General features: G+C 34.3%; 1 protein-coding gene across 1 annotated transcript; it reads right to left on the bottom strand.

Annotated features, from left to right (window-relative positions):
• Window positions 1-1,310: 1,310 nt before the first annotated feature.
• Window positions 1,311-12,114, bottom strand: LOC126838259 (phospholipid-transporting ATPase ID). Its single transcript, XM_050572551.1, has 21 exons — window positions 12,005-12,114; window positions 8,397-8,455; window positions 8,107-8,319; window positions 7,538-7,743; window positions 7,326-7,472; window positions 7,096-7,270; window positions 6,140-6,351; window positions 5,891-6,053; window positions 5,713-5,805; window positions 5,198-5,381; window positions 3,868-4,169; window positions 3,644-3,815; window positions 3,468-3,572; window positions 3,194-3,380; window positions 2,982-3,112; window positions 2,568-2,920; window positions 2,270-2,495; window positions 2,103-2,206; window positions 1,910-2,041; window positions 1,683-1,825; window positions 1,311-1,620 (listed from the first exon to the last, which is right to left on the bottom strand). Exons 1-21 carry the CDS (start codon window positions 12,021-12,023, stop codon window positions 1,425-1,427), a joined length of 3,522 nt encoding a protein of 1,173 aa, XP_050428508.1. The 5' UTR covers window positions 12,024-12,114; the 3' UTR covers window positions 1,311-1,424.
• Window positions 12,115-13,193: the final 1,079 nt, after the last annotated feature.

The following is a 13,193-nucleotide window of genomic DNA, read 5'->3' as shown; positions in this document are numbered from 1 at the left end:
AACCTACATTTGGTTTGTCGTGTCCCTTTAAACCATTCAGATAAGCCGCTGGTCTCCTGCTTACTTGTATTATTAATAATTAAATTTAAAAACTTCTGTTACCTGTTCAAATTTCATTTTTTAATCTAATTTTTATATTGTTCATTTTTATTTTTTGCAAAAACACTTAAGTTAAAAATGTTTTATGTAAATTTATTGAAAATGGTCAAAGGTAGACTATTTAAAACTACGAATTATGAACACCTCATTTATATGAGGTTATAATTATGCCTAAAAACCTGTGACCTGTGAAAAAGCTGTTTCATCATTGAAATATTTTTACATTCATTATAATAATCCCAAATTCTTAAAATATTTATTCTGGCTATAATTAATATGATTATTAAATGATAGTTTCGTACTAAAAATAAAACCTAGGTCTTTAAAAATATCTTCATGAAGTAAACTTGTATTATTCAATGTATAATTAAATTATGGTGTTTTTTTATTTAAACATTGTTACATTTATCAATATTAATTATTTAAATAATCGTAAATACATCAATTTTTTTTAAATATAATTTAGTATTATCTGCAAATAAAAGACATTTCGGGTGTCTTAGAATCTAACTAAACCATCAATGCAATGTGAAAGAGTAAGAAATATGTGTTGGTGATAGTAATGGGGTACGCCAGATAAAATATTAATTTAATTAGAAATTACTTTTTTTTACTTTACATAAAATCAATTTATTTTTAAATCCGTATGATTTGAGTTAATCTAACCATGATTGATCAACTCTATCAAAAGCTTATTCATATCAGTGTACTTAACGCCTGGCTTACAATTCAATCTAAAATAGATTGTACACAGATTGATTATGCTTGATCGAAAACCATGTTATTCATTAAAAAAATATGCTCACAAAGAGGAAAGCATTTTCGATTTATAAGTTAAGAAAATAATTTGGGGAGATTGTGAAACCTTCGAGGAGGTTTTATAACTAGTGACATGAAATTTATCATTTTTTTTTTATAAATATTTGTCATGAACAGTAAAACAGAGTTGGTGACAAAACGAATACAGTTTTCTTAAAAAAAATTGGCTGAAATATCCGGTTAGGTTAGTAGAATCTCTTTAAAATAATTTAACTTAATGGACCATAATTCATTAAAAGCCTGTATTAAACAAAAAATAATATTAAATACGTATTTAATATTTATAATTTGTTTAATTTTCATATGTAAATACTTTTAACGTAACACATGGGCCTTTTGATAGTAAATTATTTATTGACCATAAATCTTAAGATAATTCGCAGTGTACCATTTTGAATTCAATAGCAAAACACAAGTTATAAATAAATTAACTAGGTATAACAAATTACAAATACAACATAGTATACAACGTAAACAAAGTGTACAGCTTATACATAAATTCGTCATTATATGGTAATGTCTGATATATTTGAATGTTTTCTATCAATAAATCCATCGCTGTTTCTCGGCGTTCTCATTATTTTCCCACTAGTTATAAGCCGGCCAAATCCTTCTTGATGAGCGAAAGCATACCCAGATCTGATTGAACGCCGCTTATGCCTGATTGACGTCGGTCGCGTCATGTCTTCAGATACTTGTCTCCTAAGTAAAATACAAACTTAAGGTAATCTTTTATTTATTACCACTAATCGTATAAACATTACAATCGTTTAATTTGTTTCAAGCGAAATTTATCAACGAGAGTCGGGCTGGTTTCCAATAAGTACACCCTCCAAGCTACCACTGGGCCCACTATGACCACAGCGACCAAAAGCGTGACCAGCCAAAACGTTGGCTGTTTCATAGCCTTTAAAAATAAAACAACATTTTAAACGTATATATGTTGTATAATAATTTTTTTTTTGTTCATAAACATTAGTTCAGTACTAACCATAGTCAGAGATCCTACGTAGTATCCATTAAAAATATAGTTATACATGTATTCAGCTATGAAGAACAGCGCCAATGAGCCCCATATCACAACGTGATTGATGACCGTCCAATAAGATGTATCGAAAGCCACCTATTGAAAAAATAATAAAGAAAACCATCATGTTATAAGTGCATTTTAAAGCTCGATTCACCTGAATTGTCATAACCGTAACAAGAATCATCGCTACTACTTCAGCCATATACATATGGTCTAACACGTTCAACCCTGAAGACGTCATGCCGTAGAAATATGTACCTGAAACCAAAAGCGTTTCAATAAAATATCATTGGTAATTCGTAAAAACTGTAATGCATATACCATAAGGCACAAAGAATATAACTAGAGAAGCGTATGTGCCCAAAGCCGCACATTTGAAAAATTCCCTGGTGTTGAAAAACATGTTTTTAAGACCCGGTGTGTAAAGTTTTGGGTAAGTGATTGACTTGTGTTCGCTAACGTCTTGATCGAGTATACCGATGGCTAGTACGGGTAGTGCAGTGTAGAACATGTTGTAAACTGATATGTAAAACGGATCGAAAATAGTCTAGAAAACATTAAAAAAACCATACGAGAATTCAGCCGGACTACATCGCATTATGTTTTGCGCTTAGTTTACCTGGGCACTAAAACCACAGAAAAATCCAAACCATATATGACACAGCGTGAACGCAACGTTCTTGTAAAAGAAAAATCTGAAGAATTTGCACATCCTGTAATACGACCATCTACCGTGGACTAACAGCAATCTCTCTAAGAACCGGAACTGTGACAAAGAGTAGTCCGAGGCCAGCGTTGCTTGATTGCCTTCTTGGCCGGTTATTCCAACACCTATGTTAGCTTCTCTAATCATGGACACGTCGTTGGCGCCGTCGCCTATGGCCAGGGTAATGGCTTTTTTGTATTTCCTTATGAGTTGTACCACCATGGCCTTTTGCAGAGGAGTCACCCGACAACAAATCACTGCTTTACCTGTGTGTCCTCGAATATAATTATACTAAATCAGTCAAGCTAACGACCAATCGGTACTCACAATTGGTGCACAAGTCAACAAACTTTTTTTCAAGTTCGGTATGCAATGCATGTACTAACGAATGTCCATTGACGATTAAAGCATATACACGCTGTTCTTCTTGCTCCGATTGTTGGCCGTCTCCTGGCTCGCTATAAAAATAAAAATAATATGACCGCCTGTGTCATTATTGAAGTTTATATTGAAGTTTTTTTAGTAGTTTTCTTGCTTACCTGAACCTCACGACACTTGTAGCCCTGCTGTTTCTTCCTGAACGTTGGCAGTCGTTATCGGTAATCATGGATTTTTTACACTGATTGAGTTGATTTTCGACTTGATCCTGAGTGTTACCGTCTATTGTTAAAATTTCCATTTCATCGTTCAAAAGACTACAAGAGTAAGCTATATTTATGGCAGTTTCTGAAAACGCACAAATACATACTTAAGACTTAAACTACCCAATACAGTATATAGCATATTTGTGAAATTAATTGCGAACCAACTCACCTTGTTTGTCACCTGTGAGCATCCATATGTAAATTCCTGCTAAGAGCAGATTCGATATGGTCTTTGGTACCGCGTCCTGTAATTTATCCTCGATAGCGGTTACGCCTAGATGGGAAACATACAATAGGACAATACGATTTGGAAATGTCAACATTACCTATAAAAGTAATTCTTACCGACGAGTCTGAGGTCGGTTTCGATTTCGTTGTAGACATTGTTGAGTTTTTCCTCTCGGTCCAACCTCGAAGAAGCAGCTTCCATATACTTGTGTTTCCAAGCTTCAAAAAACTCGTCGTCAATGTCCCTGACCGCACAGCACAACGTCCGTAGACCGTCTCCTGCAAATTCCTAACGAAAGACTGTCACGTACTGACTTGGACTTGAGACAGACACGACTTACATTTAGATGCTGCAACGTCAACGCTTTCAAGTCATCGTCACCCCGTTCTAGCCGCTCGTATATGACGCTGTCGGCGCCCTTGCAGTAAAGTCGTATTTTCCCGTTCTCCCTAAACACCACGGACATTCGGCGTCTAATGTTGTTGAAGTCGAGAATACACAAAAGTTCGTGTACTTTGACCTCGCCCATTACTTCGACCGTAACGCTGTTCGGGGTTCGTTCCATGAAAACTACGCCAAAGTTTCTGGCCGCCGACACTAGAGCCGATTCGTCTGGAGATTGAGCCTGATACTTTAGAACACCTACGCGTAGTTATCAAAAAGAGAAAAAGCTTATAATGTGGTCAATCTATTAGCAAAAATAAATTAGTGCATAGAATAACTGAAATCTACTAGCAAACGTGGAAGGTTCTACATATAGCATTTCTGTAGCATGTGTCTTTCAATACTTTTATAGTTACTAAATTGTCAGAACTCTAAATGAATCGCTTTTTGTTAAAAGGATACACGCTTCAACAGGTGAACTTTTAGGATATGATAAAAAACTGCATAACTTTCAAAATGTGGTATCTTTGTAACATATGCCCTTTTAACAAAAAGCGATTCAAATGTCCATTTCGGTTTATTACTGAAGCCTAGAGTTAACTGTTAGTTAACTCTACACTCTTAATAAGTTGCAAAAACTATATAGGCGCTATCCCAGGTGAGATTATGACAATAAACTTTAAGTTTAAAAGAGTGAATAAAACTAACATGGAGATCAACACGCGGAAATTCCTGATTGGTGAAGAAAGTATTATTTGGTACCAATCTTCAAAATCAAGGAATAATTGTAAGAATGCAGAATATATATAGGAATAAAACTTATGATTACAATTCATACAATGAAGATGAATAGGAAATGTAGCAAGGAGTAAATTTTAGTTTAACGGAACAGTATTAAATAAGCAGTTTAATATTATGCTAAGGAAGCCAACGATGAAGCTTAATGGTATGTCTGAAACAAGAAGCTAAGTACAGTGGAAATAATTTTGTAATAAATAAAAAGCCCATGATAAAGTATAGAGAAAGATTTTACGGTACACTGTTAGTGTATAATAAGAAAAAAAAGTACCAAAAAAATATGTTAATTCTTTTAATTTTGATTTTTAAATAAAATGTATTGATGTAGGTAAATTGTAAATCACGTCTTATTACATATGTAGCTTACTAATAATTATAATTTAAGGCAGCTTTGTTTGATGGTTGAAAAATTAAAATCTATTACAATTTTTGTATGCAAAAAAATGGCGTAATTCAACTATGAAACTAGACACTAAATTGACATTTACCGTTTTTCCAATTTGGCATGATCGTATGACACAAGGCGAGGAGTTCGAAAAACGTTAGAACAACATTTTCGGTTCCTTCGTCAGTTGGCTTCTGTCTTGCAGCTTCCACCAGTGTTTGGTCATACCACAGGAAATCATGTTCGTAGTAAGGATTCCATGAGAAGTCCACCGGGGGCGGGCCGACCTGTTGGAAGACGAACGCATTCACTCGATATAAAACATGCACGACGCGATTAACCGGGTTACCGCTTTCTAGGTAGAACGACATCAAATTATATTTTAGGATAGTATACCATGTGCAATGGAGAATGTATAGTTACTCTTCTGCAGGCAACCACTGGCTCTACTTTGTCACCGTAACTGTTGAAAGTTGCGGACGGCGTTCGCTTGTCCGTACACGTCTAACGAGGACGGTCACAAATAATGCAAAACACAAAAAGCTTGGACAATACAAAACGATACTCGACGTGTATGTATTATGATAGATGACAGCTTGGATTAAACCGCGCGTTTACCTTGATCATGTCCAGGGACTTGCCGTACCGGGTCTCGTCTTGATTACCGTAAACGGTGCCGTTAATCGAACACTTGTTGAAAGTCATTATGTTCTAGGACATTGAACGGTAGAAAGGGAATGATTGTCAACGGGTGTACTCCGGTATCAAACAAGTATGCATTCGTATGTGTGTTTACCTTGGTCATTGTACCGGTCTTGTCGGAAAATATATACTGTATCTGTCCGAGTTCTTCATTTAACGACGTCGTCCTAGCTTTGGCCGCAATACCCGTCTGTTTATCGTACATCTTTTCGTCCCAGTTAATGAAGAAACTTTGCACAAAACGTACCACCTCAACACTATAATGAAGACATATACCGTGTATATCGCGTGATTCGGGTCGCCGTATGCATGAAATCATATTGTAACAAAAAAATTAACTCACCTCACGTATAGGGATATTGGCACTAACGTGTTAAGGACAATGGCGTACGAGAAAAACACCAGTATGCCAACAGTAATGGAACCCATCAGCCTTTCAGACGGCACCAATGAATCCCACGGCAGGTACATCTGGAAATACCATCCCGTTTTGTACTCCCATTGGACCGAACCGATCATGCAAGTTAAACACAGTATGAAAAGAAACAGTACAATCTGAAGAAAAGTAAAGAACAAAATCATTAATAAGTACAAAGCAGTCATTTCAAAAACGACATAAGCCATTGTTTTTACAAAAATTAATTTTTGATAAATTTGATACTTATACTATGTATATATGAAAGACATACATTTTTCAACAGCCAACAATATTAATTACATTTCAGTATTTGTTTAGTTATGTTTATTTGTTAAAAATATTATTCTAAACATTAAAATGTTACGTTTATATTTTTTTAATTGTGTTCCTCTTTGTATTCTGGACTTTTAAACTGTATTTATGGTATTTATCAATAATCAATATATTTTTTATTATTAGTTTAAAAAAAAAAGTACACAAGTTTGTGCAATTATATTAATAATATATGTTATATATAATCCGTATTGAGGGCACTTTTTAATATGTATTTTTTTAATATCACATTATTGTTTGTAACGCCTTTATTAAAATGATTATTTTTCTTTCTATTCTTTCCACACACATCGAAATTCTTAAAGATAAGATTATACTCTCAATAATGATGGTTAGATTAGGTTTGGCATATTATGTGAACTTAAATAAGCCACTAAACAATAACTAATATTTAATACACTAAACGAGCTATCATTTTCAATGTTTTAACTTTCAAGTACTTTGAGTCTGATCTCTTAATAAAGTCAGGAGTATTTCCGTTTTTCTATTTTTATTTTAGATTGTACACACAAACAGGTCTATAGAAACACTCAAATTAGCGTACTTACCCCAATTATAATAATATTGAGCAGCCTGTCGATATTGGTACGTTTGAATTGGGATTTTCCCGAATTTTGCATGAGTTTAGTGTCTCGGCCAGCGAAAATCACCATGCCGTAACACCACTCGGTGTTCTTGAGGACGCAACCTCTCAGTATGACATGATCGTTGTTTAAGATCAATCTGAAACATACGGGTTTTACTTAGCACGCAAAAACCAGTTGGCAACACTGCTCACTCTTTGTTGTTCCACTGCAGCACGCCGTGAAACTTATTGAGCAAATTGTTGGGCGTCTCGCACCGAATGAGACCGTCAAAAGTCACCACGTCGTGTGCCAGTTCGGCCACCTCAGACAAACACTGACGACATTTAAGATTGGTCTCTCTAGACGGAACCACATGTTTAATATTAAATAACACCTCAAACAAACCGACCCAAAATTAGCTAACCCGTCCAACTCGGCCGTTTCAATGAAACAAAGTCCGCTGGGCTCACTGGTTGACAGCAGCAGAACGTCGGCAGCAACGAATTGACCGTCTTCCATCAGTATCACATCCCCGACATGCACGTCTTTCCATTTCACGTCCACCACCCGACCGTTTTTTACAGTTTTCGATACTCTGTTGTTTACTTGATCGTCATTGACGTGTCTTTGCTGTATGCATAAAACAATATTTTGGTATAAATTTTAGATGCCGGTACATAATATCTAACCAGTAGCAACGGCACCGTAACTTTAGAACTCGTGAAAATAATTAACATAATATGTTGCATCTACAAATGTGCTTGACTCTGATAAAAATTTACTTAAAAATGAGTCCAAATCGGAGAGTTAAACTTCAAAAGGTACAACATTTAATTCGTACTACATATTCAATAAATATTTTAAAACAAACAAATATGAGATACAACTACATTGCGGTTAATACTCATTTGGGCTGGTTTTTGTAAAATTCAATCAAATGACAAAAAAGCTAGCTTGAATATGCAGATAACGCAGATAGTTTGAAATACTAACGTAATCATCATAGGCGTCTTTGATGGCTGTAATGGTGAGCACGCCGACCAGAGGGATGGACGTTGTGACTGGTGTCAGCGACGATATGATTGAAATCATTTGCAGCATCATCAGGCACAAGAAATAAAAATTGGCAAGCCGCTGAAACTGTTCGAACAGGTTCAGTGGCAAGAACGTTAGTAGAGTGTATTTGGACGTCTTTATGTAATTTGTCTGGAAAAAAAACATCGATGTATGGCGAAACCCTATGTAATGACAGAATGATTACCAAAGCAAAAACCAAAACTTACTGCGTATTTGAACTGAGCATTATACGCCGAATCGTTTGCTTTGATTAAACGTTCTTTCTCTGATAAACAAAATATAAAAATATACATTTCAACCCCTTCATAATAATATTTTAAATACATTAAGTAAATAAAATATAGGATTATCGAAATTTCACGTTACAGTAATTTAAGAAATTGTATTATGCATAGTAATTGCATACAATATTTCTTGGACAATTTCTTCTTTAAAATATAACATTTTGAAATTTATTGAACTATTGAAAAATAAAAATAGCAATAGACCATTCTAAAACCTGGATTTGTTACATACCAACATAAAAAAAACATATAACCATTGTAAATCATAACCTTCCCAGCTCAGCATTAAAGCTGAAAAAATTGCATTTTCTGCTACAGGAATGATAGTTTTCAAAAGCATAAGTAAAGAAAAAACTAGCATGCCAGAGGACATAGAGTTTAGTAAGTTCTGGGAGTATTAGTTGATTAATAAAAATATAATTAAGGATGTGAAAACCAAATTAATTAGCCTTTTAAGTAAATTATCAAAATTTAAGTTAGGTATTTAATTAACCAGACCAATCCGTTTTATACGATTTATTTTTACTAAATCCAAATCGGGCTTTAGATTATTTCCAGTACGTCTAAAATTTGTTTTCTTCTTCTTCGGCATTTATTGACCATTAAGGCCCATCATTGCTCTACACAGACTCCTCCATTCCTCTCTATCGTTGGCCAATTCCTCCGGGTTATCAACCCCAAGTATCCGGAAATTCTGGTTGGGTTCGTCTATCCACCTATTCTTCGGCCTGTCCAGTGGTCTCTTATCTTCTGGTTTCCAGTTAAGCGCATCCTTCATTATGCCTCTCGATCTCCATACGTGTCCCAGCCAGCTCATTTCTCTTCCTTCAAGTGTTTGTATAATGTCTTCTTCTCCCAAAAGTTCTTTAATTTGATTATTTGATCTTATTTCATAATTTTTTATATATTATTATTATAAATCATTTTTATTTTTCTTAGGAGCAAAAGTGCGTCGGAGGAATTTTCTTTCTAGAACTGCCAGTTTTCTTTTGTCCTCTTTTGACGTTGGCCACGTTTCGCATGCGTATAGAATTACCAGCCTTACTAAAACCTTGTATAATCACATTTTTTAATTTTTTGATAATAACTTGGACCTGAAGGTTTTCTGTAGCGCAAAATAGGACCTGTTTCCACCTTTTATTCTTAGTCTTATTTCCTCTGAATTTTTGTTATTTTTCTAAATGTAACAATATGTTTTAAATGCAATACAAGTTCATAAAAAAAAAATTAAAATCCAATTTTTTTTTTTATGTGTAAAATTATCAGTCCGATTTAGGAAAAAATGTTGGCCAGTATGGAAACGAACGAAACAATAATTAAAGAATAACTTTTTTTTTAGTTATTGACAGCTTCTTATTTACTATTCAAAGATGTTAAAAAGACGTCACCCGAACTTGCCGCCGGAGTATGATTCAAACTGGACGGACAACGCAGACGAGAAAAGCTAAGTCTGACGGCGCCTTTTTTCCGATAACTCGTGGGAAGGATTGGTAAGATTTATCACATTGAGGATCTGGGGAAGCATAACAACCACATGGTCCGTTCCGCCGTGGCAAGTCGTCCAGTAATTTTCCGAAGAACTGCGGTTTTCGATTTGTGTTGAAGGTCCCGCAAATTTGGAAACGCGTTCAAAGAGCAATTGGACAAAGTCGAGATCAGTCGGTAAATGTCTTTGAAGTCGAAAACAAAGGGAAGATAATGGATCAAGACAGTAAAGCGATTGCATCACCATACCGGATGGTGATCGCGTTCATTGTCTGTTTCTCGTTCGTTCTTTATGTAACTGAATTGAAAAGACATGTCTTACTTCAAATATTTTTTAACCTCTCAAGCGGCCGCGTCTTAAAAATTCTCGTTGGCGGTCACGCTGCGGTATTTACACCGCCATTTAATTTCTGTGCCTATTTAAGATGTACCAATAATCGAATTGTTAACACGTACCGGATTTAAAGGTCAAACTAATATTATGGTCGTACGACTAATTTTCATTCGTGAGAAACATTTTTTTTAATTAAATAAATATAATAACTTATACATTAATTACTACACAAATATATAAATACAAATCCAGCCGAAACCTCCCTAACCCTTTAACAATGTTGGTTTCTACCTTAAATATAATAATAAGTGAGGGATAGTTTTGTTTTATTTTATTTGTAATAACACATTAATATTTTTTAGCTAGTTTACACTGTACTAGATTATTACTATCCACAGATCGCAAATTTGCATCAAACCGTTTATTTGAAAGTGATTTTATCAGTTTTAGTTATAATAATTCCTGTAGACCGGTGACCTCCCTGTCCCTACTATGCCTCGACCCCACTGTAGTGGCTTATTTAAATTGTTGACTATTTTGGGTTACATAAATAATCGAAGTCGACTAGGTACGACAACAATAGGTCAAGCTGGTTGGCATGAACGTTGGTGTCTAACTTGTCATTTGGAATCAAAATAATATGGCGGTGACTTTTTTTCGATAAAAACTACAACTTGCAACCCTGAAAGGGTTAGGTACCTAATAATTACCTCTAAATCGAACGTACGGGGGTCAACCCGTACTCCACTGACTACCATAAAATGTGCACATATACTATACATATACACTTACAGACCAATATTTTTAAATGGAAATCCACGCACTTTAACGATAACATCTATCGTTTTAAAGTAACACGCACACACACACATAGTATTTGACCGAAAATCGATTTTCAGTCGAATGATGAAGGACCAATACATATATTTTATTTACATGTATCGTGTCTAGGAATCAAAACTTTATACACATACCGTACTTATACCACGTGTGTGTTTATTTACGGTCAATAGCATACCTATAATATAACCGGATAGCAAAATACACCCAAGAGGACGCTAAATATACCAATTTTTAAGGTCTATGTCATGGCTTAAATATACTAGGTTATTGCATCTATACCCCTATGGATATTTAATGATAATAGAATAGTAATGCATGAATTCAAAATGGAAGTTCGGATACATGTAAAATAAGAAACACTTATTTCGACCCAATTAGTTTTGGCCGACCTGAAGTAACAAGGTAGCAAAAGAGGCAAAAAATACAATTATGTATTAATTGGAAGATGGTCATTGGAGACATTTGCTCCTCCCCATTAGCTAAGTTTGTTTTAAGAACAAATTTTGAGCTATATCTTCTTGGCCATTAAACATCTTTATATGCAATTTAGAACTAATAAATATTTTACTCAACCGAGTGAATTTTTTAAAATTCATATTCGATTGCATTTTTCACCTTTCCAGAAGCAAAATGTTTAAACTACATAAAACCTTTTTTTTTAGATACTAGCGTAAATAATTTTTTTAAAAAACATGACAGTTTTTACGATGACCTGAACTAAAGGCCAGGTTTCCAGACAATTCTCTGAACAATATTCTATTTTATCTACACCGTAGGAACGATTTCGTGTCCGAAATAGGCGACCAGAGCATCAGACGAGAACGTAACACAAATAAGATTAGAGTGATAATAAATTTAAGCCAATTACCTGCGTCCCTCGAGATCATTCCTGAGTACCATTGAGGTGTGCGTCCGCTGAACGTGTACACTTGCCAAAGGCCTACTACTGTCGAGAGACTATCACGCTGTCGACCGCGGCATTCGCCGTAAGGCACGCAAAGGGGAGGCGTGTATGACAAAATGCCCTTCCGTCGTCAACTAGCTCCCACTCTGGTTGTCGACCACCGCTACCCTGTCTACCGTATACTAGTCGTAACCGTATATTAGTAAATTATGTATACCTGAACCAAAAAAAAAAAAAAAAAATACCGAGTTCTACAAAATATATATTTATAAAAACATTTTATAATAGTAGTTACCTCATTTATACACGAGTAAACTCAATCGATCGCTGAACGTGGCGAGCAAAATTTAAATAATATAACACCGCCGCACAGTGGTCCAAAACGCAAATTTAGCTGGACAAAATTCAATTTTTAAATATTTTTTTAAAAATCCAAAGTAAACTTCATACTATTGTATAGTACTTAAGGACCATAAAAATTAAAAAAAAAAAATGTTTTGTTAATATTTTGCATGAATTACAAGGTTATATAAAAAAAAATGCGTACAAAACAGCCGTATTTTCGATTGATTTTGGCACAAATGTATATAAATACAACTGATTATATCTCATGATTGAATAATCGCAGAAACTTGATATTTTTTTTATTATTTAGTATAGAAAAAGTACTACTAATAAGATATATTTGATTTTTATTTTACTATTTTATTTTAATTTATTGTATGTTGTTGAATTAAAACAGTTAATAAAATTGTATTGTTTTTTTGAAATAAATGGACTTTATCTATGTAGTTACTCATAGTTACTCTTAGCGACTACATACATCTTATAGTAGAACTTCTCAGCTTTAAGATAAAAAAAAATCGTCTGCGGAGGTTTGCGCCTTTTTTTTAAATAATTATTTTTGTAGATTGAAACAATGCCATAAGAAAAATTTGTCAACTGTATTGTACTTCAAAATAACAACTCCAGCAGTCGTAGCATTTTTTTTAACTTAAATGACCGCAACGAAGCTATAAAATGTGATAATTTAAAAACTAGTGATTAGTAAAGCAAACCTTAATATGATTATCATTATAGAACTTGCACTTGATGCAAAATAAGACGCAGTAAATATACATATACACGATTAATATTATTTTTCAAAATATTC

This window comes from Adelges cooleyi, unplaced genomic scaffold (assembly GCF_023614345.1).
Source record: "Adelges cooleyi isolate 19-005CV unplaced genomic scaffold, UGA_ACOO_1.1 ACOO_flye_CR_arks_rails_tigmint_CR_PRNA_30, whole genome shotgun sequence".
NCBI lineage: Eukaryota > Metazoa > Arthropoda > Insecta > Hemiptera > Adelgidae > Adelges > Adelges cooleyi.
This window is presented reverse-complemented; position numbering and strand designations above follow the sequence as displayed.

Coding starts and splice junctions, on each gene's coding strand:
- LOC126838259 (XM_050572551.1), bottom strand. Junction 7,744..8,106: donor AAGACGCCTATGATGATTAC/GTTAGTATTTCA, acceptor TTATGCATACAG/CAAAGACACGTCAATGACGA. Junction 3,816..3,867: donor TGACGTTGCAGCATCTAAAT/GTAAGTCGTGTC, acceptor GTCTTTCGTTAG/GAATTTGCAGGAGACGGTCT.